The sequence below is a fragment of the Acipenser ruthenus genome, chromosome 15 (genome assembly GCF_902713425.1).
Source record: "Acipenser ruthenus chromosome 15, fAciRut3.2 maternal haplotype, whole genome shotgun sequence".
Classification (NCBI taxonomy): Eukaryota; Metazoa; Chordata; class Actinopteri; order Acipenseriformes; family Acipenseridae; genus Acipenser; species Acipenser ruthenus.
In genome coordinates, this window is record NC_081203.1 from 27,989,939 (window position 1) to 28,002,760 (window position 12,822).

A 12,822-nucleotide genomic window follows, 5' to 3' on the forward strand; every position below is an offset into this window, starting at 1 on the left:
GGTAAAGTAAGGGTACTAAAGCAGTGTCACCCACCTGGGATTGAACCAACTAGGTGAAGGGAGTCCCCTGGTGGCAAATTTCTGTATGACATGCATTATTTTGCTTTCATGCGGTTTCAAAGGCGTAGCACAGGGGTGAGCAGACACAGTCCTGGAGGGCCATTTCACTATTTTATAATGACTAATACAGGGTCTAGATGGAGGTTGAATTGGTTCAATTAAACCATTTAGAACAGGGTTGGAACAAAGACCAGGACTGGAAGATCCAACATGGAAACAAAGACCAGGACTTTGTCCATGCCTGGTGTAGCACTTCAGCAGTTGAAACTGCCAAACACTAAAACTAAAAAAAAAATGTATCCTTGTTTTTCTATAGTTTTCAACCTATTTAAGCTCTGTAATAGTGTTCAATTTTCAGGATTCATCATGTGCAACTACTTATGTATGGTAAAACTGTTCATCTTTCATTCTAACACTTTGTTTTATTGCCTCTAATTGTTAAATACTGTAGTTGAATGTGTTGAGAAGTTGTTTAAAATGTATTTTCACGATCAGTCTTCCCTTTGTCTAACTGAAGGGCTTGGTGGAAGAAGTTGTTAGTCCTCAACTTTGAGATACTTGAAGTTGGTCAGAGCTATAAGAGCCTATGGAGAATGATCGTGTTCCATGTGCACCCCCATAGTGCTAAATCTGGCTGATTCAGTGTGTAGGTCCTGCATGCAACTCATCCACTGACCCTTACTTACATACACTGTGTATCTGTATATATTTTACGACTGAGCTTTGACAGACCAACCAACTGAGCCTTAAGTTGTTACATTGCAATAGTTCACAGCACTTTAGGTGATGCATAAAAGATAGTTGTTTATTTCCCATTGCATGTACAAAAGAAGTCTTACATCCACATTTTAACACAAACAATAGCACATTTTGAATAATACATTAAGTCATTAAATACTGTGTGGAAAAAATACTGGCTAGCTAGTAACAAACCTCAATCTTAAGAAGGCAATATAAAACTGAACTCTTTCTTTATTCCATAAACTGTATTAAGGCTTTGAAACAGCAGGCATCCAGAGTGCAATATGGGATAGTCTAAATAAGCACTTAGTTTTGGGTGAGTTACTTGACTAGACTTTGTGCTTTTTCCGTCACATACTGGCAATCCACATAAAACAAATAAGAATAATAACATCATATTAACAGTGAGGACAATAACATTTCAGAATTTCTTATACAGAGTACACTGCAAGCCTTTATCTGTAATTCAAATATAGGTGTTGCAATACCAGTAGTTTTTTGTGTATAGAAAAATATATAAGTGTGTGTGTGTGTGTGTATATATATACAGCTCTGGAAAAAATTAAGAGACCACTGCAAAATTATCAGTGTCTCTGGTTTTACTATTTATATGTATGTGTTTGGGTAAAATTAACATTTTTGTTTTATTCTATAAACTACTGACAACATTTCTCCCAAATTCCAAATAGAAATATTGTCATTTAGAGCATTTATTTGCAGAAAATGACAACTGGTCAAAATAACAAAAAAGATACAGTGTTGTCAGACCCCGAATAATGCAAAGAAAATAAGTTCATATTCATGTTCATTTTACCCAAACACATACCTATAAATAGTAAAACCAGAGACACTGATAATTTTGCAGTGGTCTCTTAATTTTTTCCAGAGCTATATAAATATATAAATATATATAAATATATATAAATATATATATACACACACACACACACACAAATTTATACTATGACACATTTACATTTTAAAAACACTGATTTGGCAGTTGACACCCAAGGTTCATCTATCTTCAGGAATTGTCAAGATTAAACACCAACACACACAAGAAAAATAGAAGAAAAAAAGAAGACACTTTGAGAAATGCATTGCATCATCATCATTCAGATGCACTGCCCACTGAGTCAGGTCTTCAATAAGCTTCCATTTTGTAAGGTTTTTGATTAAATAAGGTTGTAGTTGTTTTGTATTTATCTGATTTGCATTTGCATGCATAGCAAATATTTGTTATTTAAAATGTATAGGAAGCTGTGTGGTCTGGTGGTTAAAGAAAAGGGCTTGTAAAAATCTCCTCACTTAACCTCCTTGTGCTTGTCTTTTGGGTGAGACATTGCTGTAAGTGACTGCATGATGCATACTTCACACACCCTGGTCTCTTGTCACCTTGGATAAAGGCTTCTGCTAAATAAACAAATAATAATAATATTGTGAAATATAAACGGTTTTGGTTCCGAGTCAGGAAAACATTGCAGCAAGGGTTTGCTACAAATAAACAACAATTAAACGTAATAACTAAATACATACATAAATAAATAACAATTTGACAGCAACACTTTTGGCACTTTAAAATACTGCTTTAAGTTTCTATTCCCATCGAAGAACACAAAACAAATTAACACAATGAATCACTTTGTTTCCCCCAAAAGCCTAGCAAGAACATCTGATTATTTTAGTTTTGTATCACAGTGTTGTCTGCTTCATATTGGCACTTTGAAAGGCTTTGAAATTGCCTATTTTGCAGCAGCTAATCACATGATTTCCATAACATACTGGTCAATTTCACTGTATTAGGTTAATACTTTGATATCATATATGTTTGCAGCAACAATGCATCATTCTTATTTAAGCAATATTGCCAAAACTACGGTTATGTCCGAATTACTGATGTTTTAGTGCCACCAAGGCCTGCCATCAATTCTCGATAATAATGTTATAGGCTAGTATCCGCGGTCTCAGATTTGGCTATCGCTGGTTCGGACACGGTGTCTGGCTGCCCGTCCCTACAGAACATCAGCGCAGGGTTTTTGCAAGCCCACATGGTAACGTCCCCTCCGTTCGCAGGGCTAGAGGAGGACATTCTGCTACCTGCTCCGTGTCGGTTAGCATACCGGTCTCTAATCCTATCAGCGCGGCTCCTGGCTTCCCTGCTCTGGTTTTGTGTGGAAAGGTAAGCCGCAATGTTACGAGTCCTATATCCTTCTTCTCGGTTGCGCCCCAAAAGCATTGAGATATTGGGGTTCCTTATAACGTATATAAGAGGATTGATTGCCCCGTTTGACCACGCCATTAATACAGCCACAGTGTCCATAACGGGGTTAAAACGATAATCAGCGGCAGCCGTGATGATACCCATCAAGCAGTAAGGCCCCCAACAGAAGATAATAAACACAATCATGATAAGCACAGTTGTGGCCGTTCTCATCTCGCTATAAAACCGGAGAAGGTGGGCATAAGTGGTCACCGGTCGCACCCTGATCTCTGACAGCCTCACAGTTTTGCAGATGTTATAGTGGCAAAAGCACATGAGGGCAAAAGGCAGAAGGTAACAGATCACAATTAAAGTTATGCTGTATGCAGTGCCCATCCTAGAGCTGCCCGAATGAAAGACATACATGCAGTGATAAAAGCCATTTTTGTGAATTACCAGCTTATCTGTGGTCTTTGCCATCAAGTACCATGGGAACGAAAAAAATACCGCTGTCAACCACACGGCCACCAACAACTGGGCGGCCTGTTTCTTCCCAATTTTTTTTTGCGGCTGTTTCACTATGGCATAATAGCGGTCGAAAGATACCAGAGTCATCGTCAGGGTGGAGATGATGCCAAAGCAAGAGTTAAAGAATCCATTGGCTACGCAGAAGCCATCTCCAAACATCCACAGTCCATCCTTGCTGAACAGCATGATAAAAGAAAAAGGTAAACAAAGTATGGCCGTCAAAAAATCTGACAGAGAAAGGGACATAATAAAGGCATTCGTCACCGTCCTCAACTGCCTGTGCTTGATGATGATAACAATAACTGCCAAATTTCCAAAGCTGCAGAGCAGAAAGATGAGCAGAAAGATCAACGTTTGAGATGCCAAAGCGATGCCATGGAGAAGGAAACTCGTCGGGGCGACTTTCCCATCGTGTTGCTCTTGGTTTTGGTCACCTCCTGCAGTCTGGTTGTCTGATATGAGGTGCGTTATTGTGTTGAAGACGGGGGTCTGGGTAAAGATGTCCAGCATAAAGTCTCTCCCTGAGCTGTCAGCTTCTGAGCTGTTGCTGAGCAGAGCAATGTTCACAGAGGAATCCATCGGGCTCAGCTGAGGGGAATCCACGAAATGGAGGATTCATCACTTTGCAATATTTATAGCTGCATTTGTTTGAAACCAGGCAGTGCAAAACGTCTTTATTTTATTCAGAGCCTATTATAACGGACCCTATTCCGTATGGAACACCCAAGATATTCGACTGAATCTGCATTTTTTCCTGTTGCACGTTGCTTTCCCCGGGGGGCAATATTTGCATTAAACTGTGATGTTTCGTTTGCTCTTCTCTGTCACTCCTAGTCTTTGCCCCTCTCTCGCTCTCTCTCCTTTTCCCTCATGCATACATTTTGGTGGCTGTGATCAACTCAGTGACGTTTCGGGCCGTTGCCAAGGCAGCGTTGTGTTTATTTATTTATTTATTTATTTATTTTACTACTACGCACTTTGTAAAAAAGAAGGTCGATTGTCGGTACTCTTTTCACGTATATGTATGCGGTGGGAGGGAGTTAGGGGAATAAATTAACGTATGAATTGTACCAAGAGATGAACATGAAATGTGAATCATGCTGGATAATAAAAAGGATAATTTACAGTATGAGTTAATAAAATATGACTGAAATTGAACATTTCAGTAAAAAGGGGATTGTGTATAGGAGTCTTGAGCAGCTAACCATGTGAAATGTTTAGCACATTTTACATGGTAACTATGTAAAAATATGTATTTGAAAGGTACAAATTGAAAGATGGATTATAGTTTCAATAATAAATACATCATCTGTAATGAAATCGATTTTTTATTAATTGATTGCTGGGCATGCATTTTTGCACACTACTCAATAATGCTTTAATTTGTACACAAAACTACAAGTCTAAACACAACCTCTAGGAAATGGGTAGGAATTTCTGAAGAATGAAACAAAAACTTCCTTATTTCCAACAAACATGACATTCTAATAATTTTAGTAATAATATGAAACACACTAAGTGGTACACTGCTAATTGAATAAAATAAAACAAAGCATTTTGAATCCAAGTATACAGATATATTTAGAAATGATCCTATAGTCTGTAATTATGCATGCTACAGATTTATTTCAAAAGAAACCCATTTTTTAGGTCATCATCATTTTCCAGTACAAAACTTGCTGTTCCAGTATAATGTGCATGTCCTGCAACCTCTACAGTAACTGCCTTGAAGTCTCCGCATTTGGTTTCCTAGAGAGATAAAAGTGACATCACACAGTGAAATCATACAGTATTTAAGGAATGCCAGTTAAAATGTTCTGCACTGCTTGCTAATAATTACATTAACTTTCAGTAAAATGTCACTTAGATATTAAAGAAGGCTGGTGACTTTAAAGAAAACAAAATGATCAGATATTGTTTCTTGAAAGGTCTTTCCATGTATTTAACACTTCTTACCTGCACTGCTTTTCCAGTAAACAGGGAACCCGTGGCCCCACTTTGGAATGTCCTGGTCTGGTTCAGTTGAATAAGACCCTTATGATATTGGAGGGCAATTCGAGCAGTCACCCCTGAACCAGTAGGACTTCTATCAACCTATAGAGAAAAGTAATGTTTTTCTATTGTTACACCAGCTTGCTCTAATTTAACTATGTTTCTTTTCTGTGCTACTCTGTATAGTATATTTAATAAGAAGGCAGCACTGGACCTAAATTTGACTAGTCAATATATATTTTTTACTTTTCTGAGGCAACAGGGCAATTCCTTTTACTGATGTTTTTTTTTTTCGTTTCAGAATTATTAAATATTATATGATAAAAAAATAAATAAATAATTCTGACCTGAGCATCTGCAAAAACACAAACATTGGCAGTAGGTTCATCAGAAAAAGCATCTTTACCATCTGTGAGGATGGTTCCATAGAGGAAAGCTAGATCTGGACTGCTAGGATGGTGAAGTTTAACCTGGAAAGATAAACCTGTTTAACATGTGTGTATTTGTTCAGGACCTTACAAGTTACACTGATAATAAAAGCAGTTTTCTAGGGTACCAGTCAACTCAAAACCAGGCCGCCCCAAGCACTAGCTGATGTACTGCAGGTAATCTTGGACCCAAATGGAATCAGATGCAAGTCAACTTGGATTATGATGAAATCAGAGGCAAGTCCAGTCAGACAATTGTTGAAAAATAATCACAATCACAATCAGAATTCCACTAACCTTTACAAAGACAGCAAACAAATTCAAAGTGAAACACCGGTATATGTGTTGTGTTGCACTGCATGACTGATAATAATGCTATTACTAATATTAATAATACCCCCTCTGCTGTATTTTAAATATAGGAACAGATGGTTAATTGTGAAAAATAACTTTCTTGCAGGGACACCATAGCACCCAATTGAGAATGAAGACACTTGTAATTACTGTTAAAACTGTTGAGTTTCTTTGCAATCCACTTCCTACCTTTCTTTTGACAGCATTAGTTACTGCAGTTGCTGCATCCACAAGGTCCCTGGTTCTGGAATGACTGATGTCCAAACCAAACTTCTCTGCACTGACAAATGCATAAAACGCACCACCGTAACTGATATCCACAATGACCTCCCCATGACCAGGTACATCAACTGTAATATCTAAAAGTATAATCCCAAAAATATAAATTATAATAAAAATAATATCCAGATCTTATATAAACCATTAGAGATGATCAGCCTTCCACAGACACGTTTAGGCAATGATTCTTTAAAAAAGACAAAGTGTTCACTTGGAAACATTTCTTCATGTAAATTATTAAAGGACAGAGCATTTTTTTTTCTTTTAACGATTCAGATTGTATTTGACTGATTGATACTTCATTTTTCAGCTCTCAGCATTATCTTAGAGATTCTGGAGTATTATCAGTTATTGTCATCAGCTAATGTGAACTCAGCATTTGCTCGATTGGAGAGAATAAGGACCAAAACAAGGTTCAATGAGGGTGCACAGCATCATAAAAAAGAAAGAAAAACAAAATGGTAATAACTGCTTATTTAAAAAAAAAAAAAGCATCATAAGAGGTATTTCACTGTCTGCAACTATGGCTATGAAAATGCTTACCTGTAGCAAATGAAAACGCTGGGACGCTATGGAACCTCACCTTCCCAGTGTTCTGATTGGAGTATTCGACAAATGCCTTCACCAGGCCACATGGGCAATGAATGTTCACCTGAGTTTCCGGCGACTGAGGCGCTGTGACCAGACCGTAGTCCACAGCAAACCTGCCCAGGGCAATAACGGCATGACCACACATCGTGCTGTACCCTTCATTGTGCATAAAGAGTACACCCAAGTGAGCTTCATTCAGTTCACTTTTTACCACAAGAGCACCATACATGTCATAATGTCCCCGGGGCTCAAACATTAATAGTTGCCTTAAATGGTCAAGTTTTTCACGTACATAGCGTCTCTTTGCCAGGACGCTCCCTCCTATAATGTCGGGGAAGCCACTCACCACTATCCGTAATGGCTCGCCACCAGTATGCATGTCAACTACTGAAATGACCGACCCATCGTGAGGGGGCAGTTTTAGTGATTCCATGCTTGCACAACTCCGTAAAAAGTAAAATCGTCACATAAGCAAACAAACCTAGACTACAAAAAACTTCAGACGTATTAAATGGGAAAACACGCCTACACGCTTACGTCCTGGACCGCCCTCTACATATTTTGTGTGGCAAGATATGAGCTCGTATTCTGTCTGAATTACCTATGTAAGTCACGTAGAAAGTATTAGCCCTTTTAAAATAATGTCTTTATGCACATTTAAAGCAAATCAATATTTATTTAAAATATCTTAACTGTGCTCGATAAAAAAAAAACAAAAAACAAAAAAAACCGGATATGCCCTTGTAAGATTTTTGTTCATTTGCAGCTTCCGTAAAGCGAGGGTTGTTTAGTCACGTGTGTAAACTCATCAAAATGGGCAGGATCGTATTCTGAAAATATTACGGCAAGTCAGTCCTATAGAAAGCTGAGACTGTTACGCCTTAAATGTAGCGAGGAGGTTTTCGGCTTCTCTGAGAAACGACGAGTTGCAGCTGCTTTTTTTTATGCAGAAAATGTTCTCAAACATGTGTAAGTCGGATTTCTACAGCGTATCAATTATCTGTGCTGCTAGTTTAGTAAAACAAAAATGTACATATTTTTTATGTAAGTGTCTGCCTGCCGCACTGCAGTCAGATTCGCTTTGTGTCTGTGCCAGCAGTTACTGACGTCGTGATGTATCTATTTGCATGCTATATATATCAATTTTCTCAATCCGGTTGTATAAAAAGTAAAAGTTTTGTTTTTGGAAAACAAATAGTGTCGATTTATTACGGTGTTTATGTTGCATATAGTACTGAGCAGAAGTACACGATTGTTATAATTAATGTAGTCAAACATTTATCTTTATGCATGGCATATTTGCATTCCATACATTTGGCATTACTATATATATATATATATATATATATATATATATATATATATATATATATATACACACACACACACAGAGTACTTTGCAAAAGTTTTAGGCAGGTGTGAAAAAATGCTGTAAAGTAAGAATGCTTTCAAAAATAGACATGTTAATAGTTTATATTTATCAATTAATAAAATGCAAAGCGAGTGAACAGAAGAAAAATCTACATCAAATCAATATTTGGTGTGACCACCCTTTGCCTTCAAAACAGCATCAATTCTTCTAGGTACACTTGCACACAGTTTTTGAAGGAACTCGGCAGGTAGGTTAGCCCAAACATCTTGGAGAACTAACCACCGTTCTTCTGTAGATTTAGGCAGCCTCAGTTGCTTCTCTCTCTTCATGTAATCCCAGACAGACTCGATGATGTTGAGATCAGGGCTCTGTGGGGGCCATACCATCACTTCCAGGACTCCTTGTTCTTCCTTACGCTGAAGATAGTTCTTAATGACTTTCGCTGTATGTTTTGGGGTTGTTGGGGCCAATCAGATGCCTCCCTGATGGTATTGCATGATGGATAAGTATCTGCCTGTACTTCTCAGCATTGAGGAGACCATTAATTCTGACCAAATCCCCAACTCCATTTGCAGAAATGCAGCCCCAAACTTGCAAGGAACCTCCACCATGCTTCACTGTTGCCTGCAGACACTCATTTGTGTACCGCTCTCCAGCCCTTCGGCGAACAAACTGCCTTCTGCTACAGCCAGATATTTCAAATTTTGACTCATCAGTCCAGAGCACCTGCTGCCATTTTTCTGCACCCCAGTTCCTGTGTTTTCATGCATAGTTGAGTCGCTTGGCCTTGTTTCCACGTCGGAGGTATGGCTTTTTGGCCGCAAGTCTTCCATGAAGGCCACTTCTGACCAGACTTCTCCGGACAGTAGATTGGTGTACCAGGGTCCCACTGTTTTCTGCCAATTCTGAGCTGATGGCACTGCTGGACATCTTCCGATTGCGAAGGGAAGTAAGCATGATGTGTCTTTCATCTGCTGCAGTAAGTTTCCTTGGCCAACCACTGCGTCTACGGTCCTCAACGTTGCCCGTTTCTTTGTGCTTCTTCAAAAGAGCTTGGACAGCACATCTGGAAACCCCTGTCTGCCTTGAAATTTCTGCCTGGGAGAGACCTTGCTGATGCAGTATAACTACCTTGTGTCTTGTTGCTGTGCTCAGTCTTGCCATGGTGTATGACTTTTGATAGTAAACTCTTCAGCAACCTCACCTTGTTAGCTGAGTTTGGCTGTTCCTCACCCAGTTTTATTCCTCCTACACAGCTGTTTCTGTTTCAGTTAATGATTGTGTTTCAACCTACATATTGATTTGATGATCATTAGCACCTGTTTGGTATAATTGTTTAATCATACACCTGACTATATGCCTACAAAATCCCTGACTTTGTGCAAGTGTACCTAGAAGAATTGATGCTGTTTTGAAGGCAAAGGGTGGTCACACCAAATATGGATTTGATTTAGATTTTTCTTCTGTTCACTCACTTTGCATTTAGTTAATTGATAAATATAACATATTAACATGTCTATTTTTGAAAGCATTCTTACTTTACAGCATTTTTTCACACCTGCCTAAAACTTTTGCACAGTACTGTATCTATAATTCTCCTGTTTCCTTGAAGCTGTGAAGCTATGCCCAGGATTATACTGTGGAAGACCCAGGTTAAACCTCACCGAGGGAGAATGTGGGGTAAGTACAAAGGAAAACTGATAGTACCAAACGTGAGGTTTAGTTAATATTGCCTAACAACTTAAAAACACATTGGCTGTTGCTGTGCTTGGCAGATGTTCAGATAAACAGTGGTACACTGTACTGAGGTTCCCAGGGCAGCACCCCAAGAACTTATCTGTTATCTAATTTACGAGAGATGCGGGAGCACGTTTTGAAGAAATTGGTGTGTTATTAACTAATTATGACATAGGCCTAGTATTGAATTTGCCCCTGCTTTTTTGAAACTGTAAGATTAACCATAATGCTGTTAATCTTTTAAAGGTTTGTCCAAGAGGAGAAAGAACTGATGGTCAGAAGATTTGTCGTATGTGTGTGGAGTCTCCAGAGCTGTATGACTGGCTTTACCTAGGCTTTATGGCCCTGTTACCATTGGTTCTTCACTGGTTTTTCATTGAATGGTACTCGGGCAAAAAAAGGTAGCTACCTATATATTTTTGACTGTAGTTTTAGTATGTAGTGGGTATTTATATTCCATTCTAGCACCACAGCTCAGAACTTAAAGCAAAACGATAAATTGACTAGTAGTGTTACACTAAAATAAATAAACCAGTAACTGGGTCTTATATCTGTGTATGCATTATTTTAGGCTACAGCACATAGGTTATGCTTACATAACAAAGGTATTGTTCTTTTGTCTCAAATGTCATCAAGGCTAGAATGTATAAAAAATGTTGCATTAGAAAAACTTTAAAAGGTGTTAAACTAAAATGTTGTTTATTATTATTATTATTCTAGCTCCAGTGCTCTTTTTCAACACATAACTGCACTGTTTGAGTGCAGTGCAGCAGCTATTGTCACACTCCTGGTAAATGATCCAGTTGGCATGCTGTCTATCCGATCCTGCAAAGTACAGATGCTGTCAGACTGGTACACAATGCTCTACAACCCCAGTCCTGATTATGTCACCACACTGCACTGTACCCAGGAAGCTGTATATCCTCTGTAAGTACTAACCAGTTTTGAATGACGAGAAAACAAATGTTTTTTAATCTAACAGTTTACCATTATAATAAAGAGTATGCATTGATTTTATTATATATGTTTTTTCATTCATTTGATCCCAGGTATACAATTGTGTTTATATACTATGCCTTCTGCCTAGTATTTATGATGATGCTTCGTCCATTACTGGTAAAGAAGATTGCTTGTGGTTTGGGAAAATCAGACCGATTTAAAAGCATATATGCTGCCCTGTACTTCTTCCCAATTCTGACTGTACTACAGGCAGTTGGAGGTGGCCTGCTTTGTAAGTATAATACATTTATCTGGTACTGTACATAGCAGGGGGAGAAAATCCAGATTTAACTGGCTATAACCTGACAGGTGTGTGTGTGTGTGTGTCTGTCTTTATCTATGCTCTCTCTCTCTCTCTGTCTCTCTCTCCCTGGTGTGGGACATTCTCCTGGTATACCCAGTCTCTTTTATTCTGGAAGGCCAAATGAATGCCATAGTTCACAGGTCCTAATACAGTTGTGTGTTTATGTAGATAGATTAATGCATATATGCATATATATATATATATATATATATATATATATATATAAAATATTATTTTATGGGGATGTTTATTAATTTCTGTTTTGTTACTATTTTAGACTATGCGTTTCCATACATTATCCTGGTGTTGTCATTGGTTACCTTGGCTGTCTACATGTCAGCTTCAGAAATACAGGTAAGAAACTTTAAATATAAGTGTATTCGCTGGTGGTTCGTTTTACTTTTCCCAACTGTTGGGAATTCATTGCTACAGTAATTCTGTTGGTAGTTGCTGATTTTAAAAAACAAAACAAAGGGAAATCTTTGCCAGTGTTTATTTAAGGATTTTACTACAGCATACAAAGATTAAAGGACAATAACACTTGAAATAAAGTTATTTAATGATGTATTGATTTATTTTTTTCTGCCCCAAGTCTTTTAGGAACCTTGTTGCCAAGAAGAAAAGATTGGTTGTCCTCTTCAGTCACTGGCTGCTACATGCTTATGGAATCATCTCTATCTCCAGACTTGATAAACTAGAGCAAGACCTCCCCCTTCTAGCTTTGGTTCCAACACCTGCTCTTTTTTACCTGTTAACTGCCAAGTTTACTGAGCCTAACCGGATACTCTCAGAAGGGGGGAATGGGCATTAAACAATTGTGTAACAGAAACTCGATGTATTACATGTTTTTGTAAATGAAGCTGGTTTCTGATTATAGTGCATAAATGTACCGTATTCCTTTGAATTTAAGACACTTTTTTTTTTTTTTTTCAACCATTTTTGTGCTTCTCAAAATAGTGTGTCTTAAATTAGAGTACAGTATAGTGATGCGTGTATTAAAATCGCCAAAAGACCTGACTACCCGAGTATTCGAAGGAATACGGTATATGTTTGTATTTATGTATGTATACATTTTGTGTTAAGCCAGTGATAGTTCATTTAAGCATTGTATGTTTAATATGCTGAGTAAAAAGAACATGTTGATCGCTGAAAATAATCACCCAGCTAACTGTGTAACCAATGTATTTCATTAAAATCAACCACTATATGAATGTCCAACAGACTAGTATGGCTGTTG

General features: G+C 38.0%; 3 protein-coding genes across 3 annotated transcripts; 1 reads left to right on the forward strand and 2 right to left on the reverse strand.

Annotated features, from left to right (window-relative positions):
* Positions 1-204: 204 nt before the first annotated feature.
* Positions 205-4,705, reverse strand: LOC117421951 (G-protein coupled receptor 135-like). Its single transcript, XM_034036482.3, has one exon. The coding sequence runs from the start codon at positions 4,106-4,108 to the stop codon at positions 2,744-2,746; it is 1,365 nt and encodes a 454-aa protein (XP_033892373.3). The 5' UTR covers positions 4,109-4,705; the 3' UTR covers positions 205-2,743.
* A 134-nt stretch (positions 4,706-4,839) lies between these two features.
* On the reverse strand, positions 4,840-7,894 carry LOC117421952 (trans-L-3-hydroxyproline dehydratase-like). Its single transcript, XM_034036483.3, has 5 exons — positions 7,126-7,894; positions 6,493-6,662; positions 5,869-5,991; positions 5,486-5,623; positions 4,840-5,278 (listed from the first exon to the last, which is right to left on the reverse strand). The coding sequence occupies exons 1-5, from the start codon at positions 7,604-7,606 to the stop codon at positions 5,153-5,155; spliced, it is 1,038 nt and encodes a 345-aa protein (XP_033892374.3). The 5' UTR covers positions 7,607-7,894; the 3' UTR covers positions 4,840-5,152.
* Positions 7,895-7,970: 76 nt separating this feature from the next.
* Positions 7,971-12,803, forward strand: LOC117422601 (JNK1/MAPK8-associated membrane protein). Its single transcript, XM_034037790.3, has 7 exons — positions 7,971-8,142; positions 10,158-10,225; positions 10,529-10,683; positions 11,003-11,209; positions 11,332-11,513; positions 11,863-11,939; positions 12,178-12,803. The coding sequence occupies exons 1-7, from the start codon at positions 8,118-8,120 to the stop codon at positions 12,394-12,396; spliced, it is 933 nt and encodes a 310-aa protein (XP_033893681.1). The 5' UTR covers positions 7,971-8,117; the 3' UTR covers positions 12,397-12,803.
* Positions 12,804-12,822: the final 19 nt, after the last annotated feature.

Coding starts and splice junctions, on each gene's coding strand:
- LOC117421951 (XM_034036482.3), bottom strand. CDS start 4,108: ATGGATTCCTCTGTGAACATTGCTCTGCTCAGCAACAGCTCAGAAGCT.
- LOC117421952 (XM_034036483.3), bottom strand. CDS start 7,606: ATGGAATCACTAAAACTGCCCCCTCACGATGGGTCGGTCATTTCAGTA. Junction 5,992..6,492: donor CTAATGCTGTCAAAAGAAAG/GTAGGAAGTGGA, acceptor TTATCTTTCCAG/GTTAAACTTCACCATCCTAG. Junction 5,279..5,485: donor TTACTGGAAAAGCAGTGCAG/GTAAGAAGTGTT, acceptor TTATCTCTCTAG/GAAACCAAATGCGGAGACTT.
- LOC117422601 (XM_034037790.3), top strand. CDS start 8,118: ATGCAGAAAATGTTCTCAAACATGT. Junction 8,143..10,157: donor GAAAATGTTCTCAAACATGT/GTAAGTCGGATT, acceptor GTTTCCTTGAAG/CTGTGAAGCTATGCCCAGGA. Junction 11,514..11,862: donor AGTTGGAGGTGGCCTGCTTT/GTAAGTATAATA, acceptor TTACTATTTTAG/ACTATGCGTTTCCATACATT.